We start from the raw sequence: 23,466 nt of genomic DNA, 5'->3' as shown, positions 1-23,466 counted from the left end.
ATTGCGATTTTTCAAAGCCTGGAAAATTCATGGAAATGTGTAAATCTGAAAAGTCAATGTAATTATTTCTTGTCATGTTTGAAGTATAAAAAGTGCTCCCGTGAGGGCAATCTCTGTAAAATAATGTAGTTTACTCTTTATTTAGTAATTGGGGACAATTGGAAAATTCATTGCTCCTCAGGTGTTCTTCAGCTGTTTTTCAACCTCTTATTCTGTTGTTTGCTAAGCCATTCCAGACGTCCATGCGGGGAGTGTCAATAGTGCGTGAGGAGGAAAAGAAAGAAGAGAAGATGAGCAACCGGCCTCGGGAGCCTCTCATGTCTCTTGTAGACTGGGCCAAGAGTGGAGGCATGGAGGGCTTTTCCTTGCGGGGAGCATTGCGTTTGCCTTCTTTTAAGGTACTTGGCCTTATTTCTCACCTAATAAACATGCTGGATTCATTCTGGCACACTTAACCATGATTTTATGATCTGTACAATACTGTTTACTAATGAGGAATATGTAATGCAGGTGAAGAGGAAGGAGCCTCAGGAGCTTGAAGATGGTGGTGAGCTGAAAAGAGCCAGGCCTTCCACTCCACCTGATGAGGAAGATGAGGGTACTGCTCATATTTTGTGCTTACGACCAGATAAATTGCATGCATTATTTCTTAAATGTTTATATAAATTGTACTTTGATTCTAACCTCTTTCTCTCTCTCTCTCTCTCATATATATATATATATATATATAAAGCAATATCACACAAGCAAGAGTGCGATATGGCCCTACATCAGCACTGCTGTGATTCAGCCGCAGGCCGAGTGCCGTATGTAATTACAGCAGTGCTGATGTAGGGCCGTATAGCACGATTGTGAGTGTGATATTGCTTATATACAACAGTTCAATGAACAAGTACATTTTATTAGAAAAAATGAGTACGGTCATAAAAACGCATTTGTGCATGGAACTACTTTATTACGCGACTGATCAGAATCTGCCGTTGCTGGTTCAAAACAAATGATGCGTCCAAGCCTCCGTTAGTAATTCAAAATGTTCACTTCAGAAATAGTATTACAGCTTGTGCTATTTGTAACAAGTTATGGGATAAATAAGGATAGATGGCTGGATGTGTGTATGTGAGAGGGAGGGAGAGAGCGCGAGATAAATCACCTGTTGCCACACCCAATTAGAGATCTTGTTAGCTTTTTCAGTGGAAAATAGACGCCCAAGCCGGGGTATTTCTCTCTATTTCGCTCTAGCCTGTGCGCAAGAGTCATTCACTATAGAAACAGCGATATCCTCCGCCATTTTAAACAGTATGTATTCAATGTGGTAACTCTGATAAAAGTTAAGCACTTGAGCACTAATAAATCAGTCTGTTGTGTCTCTCAGAATGAGCCTTAATCCTGAAGTTGGCCGTTTAAAGCTGTTTCCTAGCTTTGGTAATGTATTAGTAATACAGAGATCACGGAGCGCAGTTCTATGTAAACAATGACTAACAGATTCACTTTGTCACCAACTGGCTCATATTACACACAAAAAATATATTTTGCCACCACCTGCTGGCTAACATATGTAATTTCAAAAATAAAGCCTCCTTTATCTGTTAAACTCCTAACAGATGCACTTTAGTTTAGAACAGCATGAACGCGGAGTGATACACACACAGTGAAGCTTCTGAGTGCTGATGCTGTCATACCATCAGTGCTCATGGAACGTCTCTCGTCCAATCAGATTCGATGACTGGAACCAACTGTGGTGTTTATATATATATATATATATATATATATATATATATACATACACACACACACACACACACACACACACACACACACACACACAGTGCATCCGGAAAGTATTCACAGCGCTTTGCTTTTTCCACATTTTGTTATGTGGTACAGCCTTATTCCAAAATTGATTAAATTCATTATTTTCCTCAAAATTCTACAAACAATTACCCCATAATATGAAAGACGTTTGTTTGAAATCTTTGCAAATTTATTAAAAATAAAAAACAAATAAATCACATGTACATAAGTATTCACAGCCTTTGCCATGACACTCAAAATTGAGCTCAGGTGCATCGTGTTTCCACTGATTATCCTTGAGATGTTTCTACAACTTGATTGGAGTCCATCTGTGTTAAATTCAGTTGATTGGACACGATTTGAAAAGGCACACAACTGTCTATATAAGGTCCCACAGTTAACAGTGCATGTCAGAGCACAAACCAAGCCATGACGTCCAAGGAATTGTCTGTAGACCTCTAAGAAAGGATTGTATCAAGGCACAGATCTGGGGAAGGGTACAGAAAAATGTGTGCAGCATTGAAGGTCCCAATGAGCACAGTGGCCTCCATCATCCGTAAATGGAAGAAGTTTGGAACCACCAGAACTCTTCCTAGAGCTGGCTGCTTGGCCAAACTGAGCGATCGGGGGAGAAGGACCTTAGTCAGGGAGGTGACTAAGAACCTGATGGTCACTCTGACAGAGCTCCAGCGTTTCTCTGTGGAGAGAGGAGAACCTTCCAGAAGAACAACCATCTCTGCAGCACTCCACCAATCAGGCCAGATGGATGCCACTCCTCAGTAAAAGGCACATGACAGCCTGCCTGGAGTTTGACAAAAGGTACCTGAAGGACTCTCGGACCATGAGAAACAAAATTCTCTGGTCTGATGAAACAAAGATTGAACTCTTTGGCCTGAATGGCAAGCGTAATGTCTGGAGGAAACCTCTTCACCTGGCCAATACCGTCCCTACAATGAAGCATGGTGGTGGCAGCATCATGCTCTGGGGATGTTTTTCAGTGGCAGGAACTGGGAGACTAGTCAGGATCGAGGGAAATATGAATGCAGCAATGTACAGAGACATCCTTGATGAAAACCTGCTCCAGAGCACTCTGGACCTCAGACTGGGGTGACGGTTCATCTTCCAACAGAACAACAACCCGAAGCACACAGCTAAGATAACAAAAAATGGCTACGGGACAACTCTGTGAAATGTCCTTGAGTGGCCCAGCCAGAGCCCAGACTTGAACCCGATTGAACATCTCTGGAGAGATCTGAAAATGGCTTTGCACCGATGATCCCCATCCAACCTGATGGAGCTTGAGAGGTCCTGCAAAGAAGAATGGGAGAAACTGCCCAAAATAGGTGTGCCAATCTTGTAGAATCATACACAAAAAGACTTGAGGCTGTTATTGGTGCCAAAGGTGCTTCAACAAAGTATTGAGCAAAGGCTATGAATACTTATGTACATGTGATCAGCTTTTATTTTTAATAAATTTGCAAAGATTTCAAACAAACTTCTTTCACATTGTCATTATGTGGTATTGTTTGAAGAATTTTGAGGAAAAATTTTTTTTTTATCCATTTTGGAATAAGGCTGTAACATAAAATGTGGAAAAAGTGAAGCGCAGTGAATACTTTCCGGATGCACTTTCTGTATGTGTATGTATATATATATATATATATATATATATATATATATATATATATATATATATATATATATATATACATACATACATACACACACACACACACACTACGGTCACATTTTAGAATAATAGTAAAGTCATCAAAACTATAGAATAGCATAAATCGAACTATGGGAATTATTTTGTGACTAAACAAAATCCAAAATAAATCAAAACTGTGTTATATTTTAGCATCTTCAATGTGTACTCACCCTTTGCCTAGAATTTGCAGACATGTACTCTTGACATTTTCTCAACAAACTTCTTAATGTTTCACCATGGGATGCTTTTTAAACAGTATTGAAGGAGTTCCCATCTATGTTGGGCACTTATTGGCTGCTTTTCTTTATTATTTGGTCCAAGTCATACATTTATTTTATTTTAGTTTTATAATACAATTTATATGGTGGCACAATTATATTTTTGTCTACAAAACTAATTTCAAACATTCAAGCATACGCCTTCAGATCAAAATATTTTTAAGATTGTGAGAAACATTTCAGTCAAGTGTTTCAAAACTTTTGACCTGTAGTGTATATATATTCTTTGTGTATTCTCTCTTGTAGACTCCTATCAGGGTAAATCTGCGGATTGTGCTGCAGGAAGAACAGAGATAAGGCGGACAGCAGACAGACAAGCAGCCCGCAGAAGGAACAGAGCGAGGCCACGCAAGTCTTACGACTTGGACAGCGAGGGAGAAGAAACGTCAAACGGCTCCTCCTCTGAAAAGGTTTGTATTTGTGTCTCTATATAGCTGTTTGATGTTCTGTATGTCTCTTGGTGTGTCTGTGTAATGGTGGCCACATATTTAGGAACAAGCTCAGTTCCATGCACCATGTCTAAAACGATATAAACAATTTTGTGAATTGAGATTCCTATGAAGGCCAAAATGCTATTTAGGTTGATTAGCTCTGTAATGTTTGTAAGCCGTTATGTGTATGTTGCTGGTCTTTGATCTTTTGTGGTTTTTTCCTATTTGGTGTATTGCATTGAATAATGACTAGATGGCGGCATTTCTCTCCTTGTCTTTTACCCTAAAATACTTCCTCTTTGCTGCTTGAGTAATTCCCATAACAACAGATGAGATTAGACATGTTTTTGTCATTATATAACTGCTAACTAATTTTTCTGGTTAGGAGGATGATGACGACAGTGAAAAAGTGATTGAGTCAGAAGGTAAGAAGTCATCTTGTTTTTCTTTTGAGCTGTGTTTAAGTATTTTAGCTCATGTTGCTATGTGCACCTTTTAGGGTTTTAATTATTTATCCAATCTTATCTTGTAGATCAGTGTGTTTTTGATCTACATGTAAGTAATTATATTTTCTCTTCTACTCATGCCTTCTGTTTCACAGATGAAGCCCATAGTGCAGATAGTGATGATGAGAGCATTTCTTCATCCTCCTCTGAGAGTTCATCATCATCCTCGTCGTCATCCTCATCCTCAGATGAGGAAGATGAAGAAGAAGGTGAGCAGGGTGCAGAGAGTGAATCATTGGATACAATGGATGAGTCTACAATGGACAGCATGGCTATGGATGCAGACAAAGATGAAAGGTATGTCTCTCTGAGAAAAGTGAAGCAATAAAGGAAGATGCATCAGTTGACACATACATTGACGTAATTTTGTCTTGTGTCACTTTTAGGGACAAAGCAAACCTGAACCAATCATCTGTGACTATTACAGAGGTCAAAGCAGGTCAGTTAAATAAAATCACCATTTCGATAAGATGTTATCAGGGAACTAAAGTGAAAATACATGGGTTTACGGTCTTGATTTTAATTTTCAAGAGTTAATTTTTACATTCAAAATGTATTCTCTTTTCTAGAAGAGGACAAATCTGTTGCAGTTGTGCCTCCATCTTCTCCTTACCCCCGTCCTTCCTCTCCTATCCTCCTCCTCCCCCCTCTCAAGAAACGGCGCAAGACTGTTTCTTTTTCAATGGAAGAAAACGAGTTCAAGCCATCCATTCTACCATCTTCTGCTCCCTCTCCATCTCCCACTCCTTCCTCGCAGTCTCCAGCTCCAAACATTCCCACTTCAGCTTCTCCTGGAAGCACACGCACAGCAGCCACTCTGCCTGCCACCTCTAAGCCCCTCCCCATGCTCCTTCCATTTGCGTCTCGTCCAAGCGAGGGTAATGCCCTTGCCTCCCCTGCTTCCCCTTCCACCATTCTTACCGTCTCTCCACCTGTGCGTTCTCTGCGGCCTGATGAGCCCAAAAAGAGTCCAGCTGCCCTTCCATCTCCACAATCTCCATCTCCCAAAAACTCCTCTAAACGTGGGGCGGGCAAAGACTCACCCAGAACACATGCTGCACCTGTCTGTCTCACGGTCCAGAACCTACCACTGGACCACGCCTCATTGGTCAAAATGGCCTACGAGGACCCAGTCCCTGTTTCGTCCACACAAAAGATTTGCCAACGTGGCCACCCTCGAACACTCAGCCACTCCTCCCTCCTGCATCCTGCTCTTTGGGAAGAGGAAGATGATGAAGATGAGTTGGAGCAGCGGCTGAAACTCAGGGAGCAGCTGGGAGTGTCCAGCCTGCTGCAGCTGGCCTCTGCCCCTAAGCCTGACCTATCTGTGCTGGCTGACGTGGCGTTGAAGATGGATCCAGAGGCAGACATCGACTCCGAAGAGACAGAAACCTCAGATGAGGCAGAGGAGCACAAGCTAGAGGAGGAAGAGGGAGACTTCTTTTCTCCTCACCCTCGCAAGTCACTCCAGAATCCAGAGGGTCTATTCGTTCAGCAGGAACATAACTACTCTAAAACTCCTGCTCTTCCACTCCTCACCTCTCCTCAAAAGAGACCGAAACATGACCCTACTGTCCTGCTCCCCGCAGACCTCAACCAGCATGGTGTTCAGGAAGCACCAGAAGAGATTATTGAAGAAGCTCATGCAAACAGGGGGCAGCCAGCACCCCTGTACGGAGATCTTTCTATACTATGCGAAGCCAGGGATGTGGCTGAGACACAGATCAAGGCCATCGGCCCTCCACACAAGAGGAAAGGATCCGTTAGGGAGGTGCATATGGAAGAGCGGATGAAAGGGAAAAGCAAAAAGAGGAGTAGGAAGGACAAAGAGAACGAGGAACTGCAGATCACCAAGAAACAGAAGGAGAAACAGATCAAGAAACAGAGGAAACGGAAGTTAGAGGTTTGTGGTCCTGTCTGCTACTTATTAGAGAACTCACTGCCTGAAAATTCAGTTGCAATTAATTACTGTCATTGACCTGTGAGGATTGTTCTAGACTGATCAGGAGAGTTGGATTGATATAATGTAGATTCAGTTTTGGGGAGTAACTAATTAGAAGTAGCAGTACTACTACATTAACTGTGTTTTTCTGTACTGTGATATTAGTTCTGCTTCTAGGGTATTCAGTATCTTTTTACTTTTTGAATTAGTGCTCTAATCACAAAAAGAAGTTATTATTTTCTAATCTTCTCACCACAATTATACAGAGCGGTTATCAGAGTTACCGTAGACTTTGTCAGTTCAAACCAGTCTCTAGAATTTATTCAGAATGATGCCAAAAACAAAAAACATCCAGTGAGCAGCAGTTCTGTGGATGGAAATTCCTTGCTGATGAGAGAGGTCAACAGAGAATGGCCAGACTGGTTTGAACTGACAAAGTCTACAGTAACTCTGATAACTGCTCTATATAATTGTGGTGAAAGATTAGCTTCTGAGATGCAGGTTGGCACTTTTGGTGGCATGAGGTGGACCTACACAGTATTAGGCATGTGGTTTTAATGTTGTGGCCGATCGATTTATAAAATGTGTGTGGTCTTAATGTTGTGGCTGATCGATTTATAAAATGTGTGTGTGTGTGTGTATGTGTGTGTGTGTATATACACTCACCTAAAGGATTATTAGGAACACCTGTTTAATTTCTCATTAATGCAATTATCTAATCAACCAATCACATGGCAGTTGCTTCAATGCATTTAGGGGTGTGGTCCTGGTCAAGACAATCTCCTGAACTCCAAACTGAATGTCAGAATGGGAAAGAAAGGTGATTTAAGCAATTTTGAGCATGGCATGGTTGTTGGTGCCAGACGGGCCGGTCTGAGTATTTCACAATCTGCTCAGTTACTGGGATTTTCACACACAACCATTTCTAGGGTTTACAAAGAATGGTGTGAAAAGGAAAAACATCCAGTATGCGGCAGTCCTGTGGGCTGAAAATGCCTTGTTGATGCTAGAGGTCAGAGGAGAATGGGCCGACTGATTCAAGCTGATAGAAGAGCAACTTTGCCTGAAATAACCACTCGTTACAACCGAGGTATGCAGCAAAGCATTTTTGAAGCCACAACACGCACAACCTTGAGGCGGATGGGCTACAACAGCAGAAGACCCCACCGGTACCACTCATTTCCACTACAAATAGGAAAAAGAGGCTACAATTTGCAAGAGCTTACCAAAATTGGACAGTTGAAGACTGGAAAAATGTTGCCTGGTCTGATGAGTCTCGATTTCTGTTGAGACATTCAGATGGTAGAGTCAGAATTTGGCGTAAACAGAATGAGAACATGGATCCATCATGCCTTGTTACCACTGTGCAGGCTGGTGGTGGTGGTGTAATGGTGTGGGGGATGTTTTCTTGGCACACTTTAGGCCCCTTAGTGCCAATTGGGCATCGTTTAAATGCCACGGCCTACCTGAGCATTGTTTCTGACCATGTCCATCCCTTTATGGCCACCATGTACCCATCCTCTGATGGCTACTTCCAGCAGGATAATGCACCATGTCACAAAGCTCGAATAATTTCAAATTGGTTTCTTGAACATGACAATGAGTTCACTGTACTAAAATGGCCCCCACAGTCACCAGAGCTCAACCCAATAGAGCATCTTTGGGATGTGGTGGAACGGGAGCTTCGTGCCCTGGATGTGCATCCCACAAATCTCCATCAACTGCAAGATGCTATCCTATCAATTTGGGCCAACATTTCTAAAGAATGCTTTCAGCACCTTGTTGAATCAATGCCACGTAGAATTAAGCGAAGATTAGGCGAAAGGGGGTCAAACACAGTATTAGTATGGTGTTCCTAATAATCCTTTAGGTGAGTGTGTGTGTGTGTATATATATATATATATATATATATATATATATATATATATATATATATATATATATATATATATATATATATATATAAACTGAAATTGCCCTCTGAAATACTACTATTTGTTAGCGCTAACTGTGGATTGTGTGCCGTTTAATTTAGGGATGTGCAAGACTAGTTGACTAAACGATTCTGATGCTGCTAGTCGACACTGGAATTAGTAGTCGGTTAATATTTCCCCCCATTAAACTGATCAACATTTTTACACATTTACGTTTGGCTTTATATTTTTACAGAGGCCGCACTTAAATTACTGGCATATTAATGTTACATATTTTAAATAGAATTAATAATAAAAATATTATTTAAAAAGTTGATATCTGGAGCAGATTGACTGTTTTAGGCTAGGTATGCCAATGTTAAAATCTGCTGATTTAAGAAGGCTATTTTCAACAATATGCAGACAGATTAACCGGTTAAACTATCTTTTATTCTGTGTGTACATCATGTTAAGAATAAATTAGGTTTATTTTAAGCTACATCGCAGGCCTATTGTTTCTATCCTATATCTACTTTTTTTTATATATATATATATATATATATAAATTAACTGTTACTGTTTAACGTTCTTTACCGAACAGCTGTGATATTAGATCAATGGCTAATGCATGACCGCACATCATGAAATATGCGCTACTTTCGGTGCATTTTTTTTGTCTCAGATTTTGCTTGGCCTACCTGTTAATTATTTTCAACAATTTCCTGACTGTATGTTAAGTAACTTTTACTTGGTGAATTCCATTTAGAACAGGCTTGGTTCCTCGATTGGTCCTGTACTATTCATTCAATTGGTTTCAATAAATATGCCTGTTAAATATTCGCTAACATTGATTCAGTGAATGTGTGTCATGTTCTAAATTTAATGTACAATGATCATAATGCAAGACAAGCATGTTGCAGATAAATGCCCCATTGCAGTGGAATTTAGCACTGGATTTAAATAGATAAAATATTTTAAATAGGTCGCATAAAATTTTGTTTTTTGTTTTTTACTGATTTCTGAAGATTTGTTTCTTTTTAGACTAGTCGGCTTAAAAATTGTAATTTAAATGCCAGTGAAATTAGTCATTTGGCACATCCCTAGTTTAATTATGTGTATAAAAAATTTACGTTGGGAAGCATGTTTCAATGAGATTTTCTCAGCACTAGTGCTTATGCAATACAGTTTGCAACATTTTAGTACTTACATTTTCTTAATGGTCTACATCCTAGTTGACTGCAGCCAATCATTGTCAAAATGTAGCACCTGATGCAATTATTTCACCACTTTGGGTTACCCTGTAGAAATTTCGAACTTTTTCAAAATAACAGCCTAAAAACCCACAGAACACCACAAACTGCTTTCCACAGTCTTTGTTACAGAATTGCTTAGTAATATTGTAACGTTTTCAATTACTGTCAAAAAAAATGTGTTTCCCTTTTATTTTTATATGCGTGCATATTGTCTGTTCTCCCTCTTGACATTTTCTCTGTTGTCAGGAGTTTGAGGAATATGTGGATGTTGAGCAGCTGGAGTCTGGTGAGCTTTCCAGCTCCAGCTCTGATTCTGGAGACTTGGACTTTGGTCTGGACAGATCTGTGGACTTTGAGAAGGAAGAGGTTAGAAAGAGCGAGCGTCTTTTCCTTCAGGAGGCTGGCATGACCCCCTCAACCCAGCGGCAGCCCAAACACACCACCTTGCACATACCGGCACCTGCACCACATCCCACTTACAAGAACCGCAGTGAGTTTGAGCAGATGACCATCTTGTATGACATTTGGAACACTGGCCTTGACCAGGAAGATATGAGGCTCCTCATGAGCACCTATGAGAAACTGCTGCAAGATGACCGTGGAACTGACTGGCTCAATGACACACACTGGGTCCCTCATACCAATATCCTTACCTCTGCTTATGGAAGAGATTCAGGGTTCTAGAGATATGATACATATATTTTTAGCAATGTATTTCAATATGTGCCTGTAAAAGTTTGTATATTTTTTATTAAATTGTAAATTTTCTTTACAAATGGGATGAGGATATGATGAAATTAATAGTTTAAGATGAAGGCTGAAAAATGTAAAACTAAAGAAAAGAGGTGCCAAAAGGTTTTTGTGTCCTCAACATTTGCTGTTTTTGCTACTTGTTTAAAACATTACATTGCACAGAACAACAGAGGTTAAAGATAATTTTTACCACAAATATTTAGTTTGAAACTAGCTTCATTTACACAGGGCTTTCTCAGTTGGTGATTTCCCCATGTTTTGATCCTTAACCTCTTGCCTGCACTTACCAACATCCCGAACCCTCGGCGGAAAAAGAGGGCAGCATCTGGGCAGCTAAGAGAGCATGTTACAGGCTGTGCTCGCAGTGAGGGCTACTATGCTATCAGCCGCAAAGAGAAAGATGTCTACCTCGAACTAGACCAACCAGTGACTGTGCAGGAAGTTGGAGACTATGACACAGCAGTAAGCTCCCTTTTCATTGTGGAAATGCAGCAATGCATTCAGCTTGTATTTGAAGACTGACTCATAGTTTGTTTGATTGGCAAGATAATGTCAAATTTAAAGCTGAAGTGTGTAATTTCTGCAGAACTATCATAACCAAATGGAATTGCAAATTTCAAACAAGTTTCCTGAACATTCCCCAAGCCTGCCAGTGGTTGGACAAACATATAGTCCCACCCCAAACTCTCTTCATTGGTTCAGACATTGTTACTTTGGTGGGCTGGTTGGGATGCGCAAACCAACAGACTAATGGTTTGATAGCGTGACAGTGTTTACACTTGTTGTTTACACTTTTTGAGGAAATCAAACTTTTGACTCTGGTGATGCTAGGATAGGATATTTATTTATATATACACACAATGATATACTTCACCTTCAAATGTATGCGTTTATATATATTTTTTGGAATCAAGTATTATTTCAAATAGATTGCTTCACTAAAGGACTTTTATTACTTGCCCTTGTGTTACTCTGTTGAGCATAACTGTGTCATATATTTTTTATCCTTCTGACCATCCCTCCCTATCTTTTTCAATTACAGGGCTCCAATCGTCTGCTGTCTGAAAGGCGCTCAGAACAGCGGCGCCTCCTCAGTGCTATCGGCACTCAAGCAGTGATGGATTCGGACCTCTTGAAACTGAACCAGCTGAAGGTAAAATTCCTCAGTACATTCACTCGACAGTGACCTTGATTGTACTATCAGCATTGATTACAGTGACCTCTTCTCCATTTTCCCAACACCCCTCAGCTTTTTCAAATAAGAATTCCTATCATTTTATTTTATGTTTGACATAAGAATGATACCCTTATAGTGTCTGGCATTTAGTAGCTTGGACAGGTAGATTCAGGTGGCAGATCTCTCTTTACTGGACAACCTTCTCACTCTGATGTTTTCACTGAGCAATAGAATAATTTAAGCAAGATTATAAACCCTGCTGGCTCCTGTGTCAATGACATTTTAAACCTGATCCTTATCAGCAGGACTGGCAGTTGGTATACTTGGTGTGGAATTTCAAAAAGTTGAACTTTTGATGAATTCGAAATAAAGGCTGTTTCTAAGTCCTTATTTAAAAGCCAAGTGTACACTACATGATTTGCAGTCAGCACGCTAAGCCTAGTCTTGTTTTTTAGTCGTGCTGGTGTGAACACTACTTGACTGTAGTGTATCGATTACACAACCATTCATCCCCAACTGAGCCCATGTGTACACTGGTATTATGTGTTTTGAGATGCGTCCGATCACAAATGTACAAGCGAGACACAGCACCGTTACACCAGGTCGTCTCTTTTGACCATTTGTGTTCTGATATCGAGGAGAGAGTGTCTGATTTCATGAGGACATACATCAATCATTACATCTGTATATTACTGAATGATAAAAAAGTGCAAAAAAGTAAAAGAAAAAAACGGCACACAGTTTCTCTTTATTTTTTGCAACATTGTTATTTTAGTGCAATACCTGTAATTGAGCTTCTAATGTGCAAGCTACTCATATCTGTGTCCCTATTGTGCATTCACTTATTTAAATTCTGATAGTACTTTTGTTCGCCTTTAAATCTGCACATAGCCAGTGAAAAACCAGCCATTACAGCTCTTTAGCGTCATCCTGTTTCAAACAGATTGCCCAGATTGCATCTTAAAATTAAGATGGCGAAATTCATTCACAAGATCATGCAGTTTATTCTTGATAACAAGTCTACAAACTTGAAAGAATGGATCTCGTCTGTTTTTTGCTATTATTGGCACCATTTGAAGGAGAAAAAAATACAGCTGAAAATAACAAAAACAGCGAGTAAGGAGATCTGGATGATTTAAAAAAAAATGTTTGGTCTCCTACTACCCAAAAACTTGCTCTCCTCTTTCAACAACCATAAAAGAAGGGCTTGTGCCTGTTTTTCTATTTGCAAAAGGAAAAATTTAAGAAAAACAACTGAAAATAATAAAGACAGCAGGCAGGGAGATGTGGGAGAAGTTCTTTTATTTTCTAATAATTTTTTGTCTTCTGTTTCCTAGTACCTTGCTCTCCTCTTGCGCTCTCTCTGTTTTTCATTGGCTGTGCCTAACTATCTGTCTTTTGCTCATTGGGACAGTGGGCACACTGGACGACAAGACATCTAGATATTAAGCTGGGACTCGTCTCTGCCTTTCGCAGGAATGTGCACACAACAAGACCGTTCGTTGTGAGACTTTTCATTGCAGACCAGTTGCCGACTCAAAACATTAAAGGAGATGAGCTTGAGTCATGTAGTGTGCACTAGGCTTTAATGGCCTCTTACTGAGTGATGGAATGAATACCCTCCATGTTTTGTCAAGTAAATCAAACAAAATATATGTTCACCCTTTTCAAAATAATTGTGGAGCTAGTAAATCATATATACTACTCAATGGGCCTATGATGTTCTGTTCTGTTATTCACTGCAAAGCAAGATTTTAATCAGTCGCACAATGTTGCTGGTAACTAAGGAGGATCTACCAACTTTGTCACACCTACTTGTCAATGTCATCTGAATGCAATTATAATTATTTGGCCCATTCAGGTTTTTTTGATGTCATAATGAGTGCACGTTGTAGCCGTTATCAGTGGCATTGAGTGACAGTGGGTGGCGATGTTCTCTCTAATGGAGCTGCAGCACGCACTAATTTCCAGTTAATCGCAAAAAAAAAACTCAAACAGATTTGTCCCTGCTCATAATATACATCCAGTGACCTACAGGTGAACTCTTTGTTTATTCAAATAATTTTTTTTATTAGGGCAGATTAGAACCTAGAACAACTTGTACTGGAGGCAAAAACTTTTCCATGAGACCAATCAGTCATTCTGGCTTAAATTTACTGATCCTTTTATTCCACTGACTAACAAAATCCCAGTGACAGTGCCAGATGTATGGATCAAGTTATCAAATTAATTATGTGAACTATTTATTGGAGCTCTTAAAGTATCAAAACAGTAAAAGTTTATTTGACATTATCTGCAGAAAATGAATATTCATGAGTTTCACCACTTCTTGATGTTACCCCCTCCCCCACCAATTTTTAAAACCAAGTGACACTCTTGGTTAACCTGTTCAATGTTTATTTTTTTTTTTTTAAATCATTTACAATTCTCTCTCACTTATCCCTACTCTGGCCTGTTCTTCTGAGCAGTTTTGGAACTTTTTATTGCAGCACTTTCCGTGTTATTTCCTCGGATAAATCGCTTTTGCATTCCTAATTTGTCAGAGTAGCTTTGGATAAAAATGTCTACTCAATGAATAAATGTTAAATGTTGATTATTTCCTGTTGATGTGGTTAAAGTAATCATGATTTCAAATAATATAATTTACATAAAAATCCTTATTTTGTTAGAGCAATTGTTTGCCTTGTCTATTCAGATCTAGTAACAAGTTGTTAATTGTTTCTGAATTACTTTATTGCTGTTTTATACATCTGTAAATCAAGACAAAGACAACAAACCTAGAATGCTCCCATTATAATCAACGAAGCTGTATATATTGCATGATTTCACTTTCTGTTTCAGGTTGATATTCAGTGTGAGCTCACTGATCTGTACTTCTGGACTGTCTGTGACACTCCCATCAACTAAGCTGCAGAATAAATATTATATTTACTTCGCTTGCAGTGCAGAAATTGATTGTAACAGGAGCATTTTATTTTTGTCATGTCGCTTGCGGTGTACATCTACACTGACATCTAGTTCATGTGAATCTTCTAGTTACTTCTGAATTACCAATGATGGTTTTCACTTTTTCATTTATGCAGTCCTACTTGGCAACTTGTCTTAGCCTGTTAGTGTGAGGCCTCAATTACATAAGTGGTTACATATTTTTCATTCTTATAAATCCTCTCCCTTCAGTTCCGTAAGAAGAAGCTGAGGTTTGGCCGCAGTCGTATCCATGAATGGGGCCTTTTTGCCATGGAACCCATTGCCGCAGATGAGATGGTCATTGAATATGTGGGACAGAATATCAGACAGGTAAGCAACGTAATCTCTTCACGCTATATAGTGTTAACCTGTCCTTTTGGTACCTTGTGTTGAAGTTACAGCTAATAAATTATTTATTATCTGATTATCTAATGACAGTCATTACATAACAGGCCTTCATAAATACAACAGTGCTCTTGCATCTAGGGCATCATCAGCAACCTCACAATACAATACACCTTGCAAAACAAACTAGCGATGTGCATGGTAACTGTTTTTAATATATGTTTAACCTTGAGAGTTCACAAAAGTTTTTTTTCTGCTATTCATCTGGAGTCTGGATTTGGGAATAAAGAACATTTATTGCAATGGATATGTGTCAAACACTACTCAAAGTACCAGGGAACAAAATCCACTCTTGAGCTTTGAAACTAAATAGCACAATACATAGATATTCATGAAAAAGTCAAACTTAACCATGTTCTTAACCAATGGAAAATATGTAAATTAAGTAATCTGATATGTGCGCTGCCCAGGAAGGTTCACATTTCCAGTGAATGCTGTTATTGTCATGGGAAGTTTCTTGTGAAGCGCTTCACTTTTTTCCACATTTTGTTATGTAATAGCCTTATTCCAAAATGGATTAAATCCATTATTTTCCTCAAAATTCTACAAACAATACCCCATAATGACAATGTGAAAGAAATTTGTTTGAAATCTTTGCAAATTTATTAAAAATAAAAAACAAATAAATCACATGTACATAAGTATTCACAGCCTTTGCCATGACACACAAAATTGAGCTCAGGTACATCCTGTTTCCACTGATCATCCTTGAGATGTCTCTACAACTTGGAGTCCACCTGTGGTAAATTCAGTTGATTGGACATGATTTGAAAAGGCACACACCTGTCTAATATAAGGTCCCGAAGTTAACAGTGCATGTCAGAACACAAACCAAGCCATGAAGTCCAAGGAATTGTCTGTAGACCTCTGAAACAGGATTGTATCGAGGCACAGATCTGTGGAAGGGTACAGAAATATTTCTGCAGCATTGAAGGTCCCAATGAGCACAGTGGCTCCATCATGCATAAGTGGAAGAAATTTGGGACCACCAGGACTCTTCCTAGAGCTGGCCGCCCGGCCAAACAGAGATCGGGGGAGAAGGGCCATAGTCAGGGAGGTGACCAAGAACCTGATGGTCACTCTGACAGAGCTCCAGCGTTTCTCTGTGGAGAGAGGAGAACCTTCCAGAAGAACAACCATCTCTGCAGCACTCCACCAATCACGCCTGTATGGTAGAGTGTCCAGACGGAAGCCACTCCTCAGTAAAAGGCACATGACAGCCTGCCTGGAGTTTGCCAAAAGGCACCTGAAGGACTCTCAGACCATGAGAAACAAAATTCTCTGGTCTGATGAAACAAACATTGACCTTTTTGGCCTGAATGGCAAGCATCATGTCTGGAGGAAACCAGGCACCGCTCATCACTTGGCCTATACCATCCCTACAGTGAAGCATGGTGGTGGCAGCATCATGCTGTGGGGATGTTTTTCAGTGGCAGTAACTGGGAGAATAGTCAGGATTGAGGGAAATATGAATGCAGCAATGTACAGAGACATCCTGGATGAAAACCTGCTCCAGAGCACTCTTGACCTCAGACTGGGGCGACGGTTCATCTTCCAACAAGACAACGACCCTACGCACACAGCCAAGATAACAGAGGAGTGGCTATGGGACAACTCTGTGAATGTCCTTGAGTGGCCCAGCCAGAGCCCAGACTTGAACCCGATTGAACATCTGTGGAGAGATCTGAAAATGGCTGTGCATCTACGCTCCCCATCCAACCTGATGGAGCTTGAGAGGTCCTGCAAAGAAGAATGGGAGAAACTGCCCAAAAGTAGGTGTGCCAAGCTTGTAGCATCATACTCAAAAAGACTTGTGGCTGTAATTGGTGCCAAAGGTGCTTCAACAAAGTATTGAGCAAAGGCTCTGAATACTTATGTACAGTACATGTGATTTATTTTTTTTAATACATTTGCAAAGATTTCAAACAGACTTTTTTTACGTTGTCATTATGGGGTATTGCTTGTAGAATTTTGAGGAAAATAATGAATTTAATCAATTTTGGAATAAGGCTGTAACATAACAAAATGTGGAAAAAGTGAAGCGCTGTAAATACTTTCTGGATGCACTGTATATATTTTCCTCCAGCCCTTCCATGTTACAGAATATTTCTTAAACTGAAGTATGAATATAACACCAGTTTGTCTGGCCAGGTATGGGATCAACTGTTTAAGATGAGACAAAAAAAATTTGAGCTGGGGAAAAAGCCCCATAAGTTACTGACTAGAGAGTTTAAAGGCTTACAAGCTAATAGAGCTATACACAAAAACAGATCAATATCTGGGGACATACTTATTGATACCTAGGGGTATACATTATTGCTTTAGAGAATATTATTAACAGTTATACAAGGCAAAAGGGGACATGAGTTGAGTGATGCTGCCTGAGAGGCCTTAAACTCTTAAACTATTCCAGAGATTTTCGATGCTATTAAATCCTTTCCCAATTGAAAGACTGCGGGCCCAGATGGTTTTGGTCTTGAACTGTACAAAAGTATTCTGGGCAGTTGGCTCCCCTTCTGTTTAGGATGTGTTTACTCATTCATTTGGCATCTGGGAATTTCCTGACATACTATATGAAGCCAGTATTCCATTAATACTAAAAGAGTGTAGCGACAAGACTGAGCCCTCATCTTTTCGTCCTATTGCATTATTGAACTGTGACATGAAAATCTTATGTTAGCAAACGGATTACATAAATACATTTCATCAATTGTCCAGGTGGACCAAACAGGCTTTATGCCTAATAGATTTTCATTATTTAACTTTCGAAGATTAATTAACAAAATGTATAATAAATATAAGGTGGGTGCTCTTTGCTTAGACGTAGAGTTACAACTTATGCTCACCCAACTTGCTCCATTCTCACAAACCAGGAAAGATCAAAATCATTTTCATTACATCGTGCTTGTGCTAAAATACGGTGTGCTACCTATTCAGTAGCGTAACTCAATGCTTTTTTTTAAATACGCCTGGGTTGTTCTCTGGGTTTGGTTTCCATTTAGTTTTTCTTCTTTGATTTGTGTTTGTTGTATAATGGAAAATCCTTAAATATTATACAAACAAATTATTTGTTTTAATGACTTCAACCTAAGTTTATGTAGACTTCTGAATTCAACCCTATCAAGCGCTGAAACGTAGTGAAAACAAATCTGGAATTATATGTAACAGTGTAACAGTCACATGAAGTCCTCTTTACAAACTGTACTTAGATGTGGTAAATCGGTCAAAGATGTCCACCCAACATATTTTCAGAAAAACAGCGCAGATGCACTCTATAACAGTTTTGAATGACCCCAAACTTGCCCTATCCTTGAAAAACTGACCCGAACCTGGCCCAAAGGCTAGGTCCCAATGGCTTCTGTTGGAGTTTAAGACCTCTATTCGAAAATGGGAATAACAAACGGTTAACCAAAAATAATGACTATCCGTGCACATCCCTAATAATATTGATTCAATACACTGTGATTCATCACAATATCATAAGTGGATCACCATTGTTAATGATAAAGAAAAAACATTTAAATAATGTTTAATTTTATATGGGTAAACATAATTAAATTGTACCCCTTTAAACTAAGCCAGTTTCAGAGTTTCTGCCTATTAGACAACCTGCTTTTTCTTTTTTAATTGAACTTTAGGAGATATGACTGCACTAGGTGTGTAAATCGCAAGTTTCTTCACAATACGATCTTATATTGATTCTCTTGTATTGATATAGAGATCCAATGAGTTCCGAAGCCACAAATTATCTCACAAATGCATCCCAAAATATAATTTGAATATTTTGAGCTCTCTGAAAAGTGCAAATCCAGTATCAAGATTGGGGCATCCACAACAAAAGGTACTTCAGTTGTTGAAAACATTTGTATTATCAATCATGTGATGACTGATAATTTGCATTGTGGTATGAGGTAAACACTGCAGTGACAATTTGTCATCTCTACAACAATTCAATTCAAAAGTTTTTCAATCCAAAATACTTACCCACTGACAGGAGTATGTGCTATCAGTGTATTTTCTTGGCTACATCTTCCACAGTTGCATTGAAACATTTTGTTACAGTTTATTGTGATAAATGTTAGTAAGGGTGTTTATGTGAATATGTGAAAAGTCTTGTAATTGATGTTGGGGCAGGGCAGCTGTTTTCTCTTTCCCTCATCAACACTGTTCAAAATAGTGCAGCTGTTTAACCGTTTGAATTGCTAATTTGGTTGATGCCTGAATTAATCACGCATGTGAGCTGCTCTTCACTATCCTGTCACCAGAGCTTGCAATTCAAGGGAAGCACGGATGACGCATGCGCACTGATAGAACTGAGCCCAATTTCAGGCTTCCATCACTCTGTGCACATTTGTGTCCCACATGAGAAGCATATTTATCGTTTATAAAGCGAGATATATATTGTAAAGTTGATGCATCCCTGTCAGAAATGCGTACGGATATGGCTGGCATTAGTATCAAAATAAAGGTGTAAGGCATCTTAAAATATATACTTTGATGTTTATGGCTGCATCGATGACATCACATCCATGGTTATTTAAATCAATCCAGAGCGATGGATCATTACACCCCTAGAATGCACACCATAAATATTGATGCAGAAATCTAAATGATTGATGTAATATTGTAAGAAATGGCACAATATATATTTATATATGATTGTATTGGCACAACCCTAGTCAAGTCACATGCTTTTATGGGTTTTAATAAACTTTGTGTGTTGCCAGATGGTAGCTGATAATCGGGAGAAGCGCTACGCTCAAGAAGGCATTGGCAGCAGCTACCTATTCCGTGTCGACCATGACACCATCATTGATGCCACAAAGTGTGGCAATTTGGCTCGATTTATTAACCACTGCTGCACAGTAAGTACACTCATTGAACACTCTTTGGGTTAAGTGACCTCTGTCAAGCAAATGTCTGCCACTCCCACTATGAACAGCTGCATGCATCATGTAGTTCCACTATCAGAGAAAATTTGGATTAAACTGAAGGGCTCCTGGAAAGTTGCAGTTAAGTTCAGCAGGGTTAATCAAGGTTATATAGTCTGTTTCCCATACCCATTTGATACATGCCTGTTAATCACTGATGAATGTAAAGAGATGATTATAGATGTTCTGTCGGGTGGATTAGTTGTTTTTGCTTAAAGTTAAGGTTCCTTAAATGATGCCTAAAATAGACCATAATGGTAGTTGAAGCTCAAGTCTTAATCATGTCTCAGTTAATAGAGTCGACTTTGAGACTTTCATACATTGATTTCACCTAAATGTTTAATAATGTGGCTCTATTTTACATTGTTTGTTAAAGTCAAGAAAGGACATGTATTGTCTTTTTTCCATCTGTGAATGGAATTTATGATTTCACCTTATGTGATCATCCCCTCTATCAAGAGTAACCATACAATAAGCTTGTTTTTTTGTTTTTTTTGGGCACATTCCCAATAGAGCTATGCAAGAAAACAGTATAAAAAACAAAGGTTCCAAAGACCGAGCGAACATAATTAAATGCATTAAGTTCATATTTGTTCTTTGTTTTATTTATGGTTTCACATACTTTTACGTTCACAGCCCAACTGCTACGCCAAAGTGATCACCATTGAGTCCCAGAAGAAAATAGTCATATACTCAAAGCAGCCTATTGGTGTGAACGAGGAGATCACATATGATTACAAGTTCCCTATTGAAGAAAATAAAATCCCGTGCCTGTGTGGAACAGAGAACTGCAGAGGAACCCTCAACTAGTCCTTGCCAATCAACTTTGCCGGCCCACAAGCTACTTTTCTCTGAACGCACAGATGTTGGTAGTGTGATGCGAGAACATATGGTCCAACTCTAAAAAAGTTTCTTCAACATGCATACATACTCAGTCTGTCTAACTGTAAGAGACACACCAGTCCCCCATGAAGAGTTCTTGGATTGGATGTTCAGCTCAGGAGCACTGGGATGTCAGCACTGCCACAAAATCTTGAGTTACACCTCTAAAATAGTTTTGTCTTCACTTCTAAAGTAGTGTTTTCTGTTCCTGACCAGGCCCATGTCTAATTTATTTCTTCCACATGCAGCTGTGTTTGGTGATATCGTTTTGCGAAGGTCTATGCTTGGAAGTACAACTGATAAGCTGATTAAATTATTGTGCACACATATATTCCGCACATGTATGCACAAAATTTGGCAGTGGCAAACACCCTTAAAGTTTTATTTTTATTATTTTTTATTTTACGGAGGCTTTTTCAAAGGCAACTTTTAAAGACCTACAGACATGGATGTAAGACTTTTGTAATTCAGCACCCCAGTCGTAAGAGAGAGTACTGATTTTGGTTATTGTAGTATATTTACTATCCCTGTTCTTCTCACATTTCAGTGAATTTATGCATTCATGTAGACCTAAGCACTCTATTGCTGTACCCTCTTCAGACTAACAGTACAGAATCAGGTCAGCCTAGTTTTAATATGGAGCAGTTTAGGCACATTCGCGCTCTGGGATATTTCTGATTCTGAACGATCTTAATGAAAGATGTCCCTCTTACCAGAAAGACAGTAGTGCTGGTATTCTAAAACTATAAAGTATTTACAATTCGTCACATTGTACATGGTTATTTTAGTTTATTTTCTTAAGTTGAAATAATCATGATAACTATAATTTTAATACATACCTTTCATGAATGGTATCCATTTTTCCTTTATTCATCCAAAGTTTTTAGCCATATAAAGAGGACTGGTTTGGAGAGGCAGTCTTTTTGTGTGTGCTCAATATGTGCACATTAGTATTTTAGCAAGATAATATAAAAGGATGAAATTGTTTTTTCTTCTGCTTGGATTTTTTGTGGTCCATTAAAGTTGAGAATTGTTCATTAAAAATGTGGAAGAATAGAGGATATTTTAGAGATCATGCACTCTACTTTGGGACAAGTTAATCCTAACTCCTCTCTCTGGTGAAGAACAATTGTAAAATGTATACAGTCTCATCTATAATTTATAAAAGACTTGAAAGAGCCAAGTTTAGCATTTTGCAAATGGTGCCACATTAAGTGCATATTCTAAAGCAATTTGGATGTCCCCAAGTCCCCCAAGAGTTAAAAGCACATAGAACGATTAACTAGAATGGGTGATGTATGTTGATCTGTCCTCTCTTATTATTGGTGTGTCTCTCTCTCTCTCTCTCTGTCTCTCTCTCTCGCTCTTCTCTGCCAGTAAGTGCCAGAAAAGTTGACATGCCTCTTACACCCTCCTTCCCTTTTTCCACTTTGAGGGCCTTGCTAGCATTCTTTTCCTTTGAGATAAGACCTGTTAAATATGTGGATGTATTGCAGTCTTTCAGTAAAAACTGATACACTGAAGCATAACCATAAAAAATTGGAAAAGGACAAAAAAAAAGTTTAAAGAATAACATGTAAATATTGTAGAGGTGTTTGTTTCTCGTAGAAACACACTGGTTCTAGTCTGTAAATATGTTCATCCTTTTCCTACTTACCATTGCAGGAATATAATTGTACATAGCTATCATTCAGTTATGTTTTGTTTTTGTTGTTTTTACCCCTTTTATTTTGACTTAAAGTTTTAATATTATTTGCGATATTTCTCTTGTATTAATGCGTTGGACCCTTTATTAATGGTGCATTAAAATATTTTTAAAAAAATGTTTGCTGTTCAGTTTTTTTTTTTTTTTCAGTCCAAAAAGAGTGAATGCATCTGTTGCACATGAAAGGCACTCCTTAAATAGAGATATGTCAGACACAACTGGTTCTGTACATTAATACTATGGGAAATATGACCTAGCAAGCTTTGTTTACAGACATGATTGAGTACAGATAGAAAGTTAAGAACATGTTGGGTGAATCTCTCATGTATTCTATCTAACAATTGCTGAGCTTTGTGTAACAGACCATTAAAATATGGGATAGCAAACTTTGGAAAATGATTAAGTATTGCAACATCATATTTGTTGATATTACAGATTCTAGATGGCAATATTATTGGGTTTATAATAGATCCTTAGGGTACAATTATGTTCCCAAAACAAGTTCTTTGTGATTCATTTTTTATTATTGATTCATATATTAAACAAATAAAAGCAAAACATATACAAACAGGATCAATCCTTAATACCCTCTATTACCACCTGTTCCAGTCTTCTAGATAACCCTTTGTCAAAAGCTGCCACCCTCCGCATCTCTGCACACCAAAATAATTTGTCCCAAAATACAAAGTCTGGGGTACAGTTAAATTTTAGTGCCCAAAACATCACACAAATAACTCAGAATCTAAAATCTTGGATCTTAACACACCCACAAAAGACATAGGTTGTGTCTCCAACTTCTGTTTGGCATCGCCAATAGGTGG

At 38.8% G+C, this 23,466-nt stretch overlaps 1 protein-coding gene across 2 annotated transcripts in view; it reads left to right on the top strand.

Moving 5' to 3' along the window:
- Nucleotides 1-22,738, top strand: part of LOC127652867 (histone-lysine N-methyltransferase SETD1A-like) — a 50,759-nt gene extending 28,021 nt beyond the window's left edge. For both annotated transcript variants that reach the window (XM_052139282.1, XM_052139283.1), the window contains exons 9-21: nt 228-398; nt 511-598; nt 4,027-4,190; nt 4,597-4,636; nt 4,813-5,014; nt 5,104-5,156; nt 5,287-6,620; nt 10,072-10,468; nt 10,862-11,040; nt 11,621-11,731; nt 14,933-15,052; nt 19,855-19,992; nt 20,695-22,738. In XM_052139282.1, coding sequence (XP_051995242.1) covers nt 228-398; nt 511-598; nt 4,027-4,190; nt 4,597-4,636; nt 4,813-5,014; nt 5,104-5,156; nt 5,287-6,620; nt 10,072-10,468; nt 10,862-11,040; nt 11,621-11,731; nt 14,933-15,052; nt 19,855-19,992; nt 20,695-20,868 — 3,171 coding nt within the window. In that variant the 3' untranslated portion in view covers nt 20,869-22,738. The remainder of the gene's footprint in view (nt 1-227; nt 399-510; nt 599-4,026; nt 4,191-4,596; nt 4,637-4,812; nt 5,015-5,103; nt 5,157-5,286; nt 6,621-10,071; nt 10,469-10,861; nt 11,041-11,620; nt 11,732-14,932; nt 15,053-19,854; nt 19,993-20,694) is intronic.
- The last annotated feature ends 728 nt before the right edge of the window (nt 22,739-23,466 follow it).

The sequence above is a fragment of the Xyrauchen texanus genome, chromosome 12 (genome assembly GCF_025860055.1).
Source record: "Xyrauchen texanus isolate HMW12.3.18 chromosome 12, RBS_HiC_50CHRs, whole genome shotgun sequence".
NCBI classification, from domain to species: domain Eukaryota; kingdom Metazoa; phylum Chordata; class Actinopteri; order Cypriniformes; family Catostomidae; genus Xyrauchen; species Xyrauchen texanus.
The sequence above is the reverse complement of the archived record's forward strand: the minus strand, read 5'-3'. Positions and strand labels throughout refer to the sequence as shown.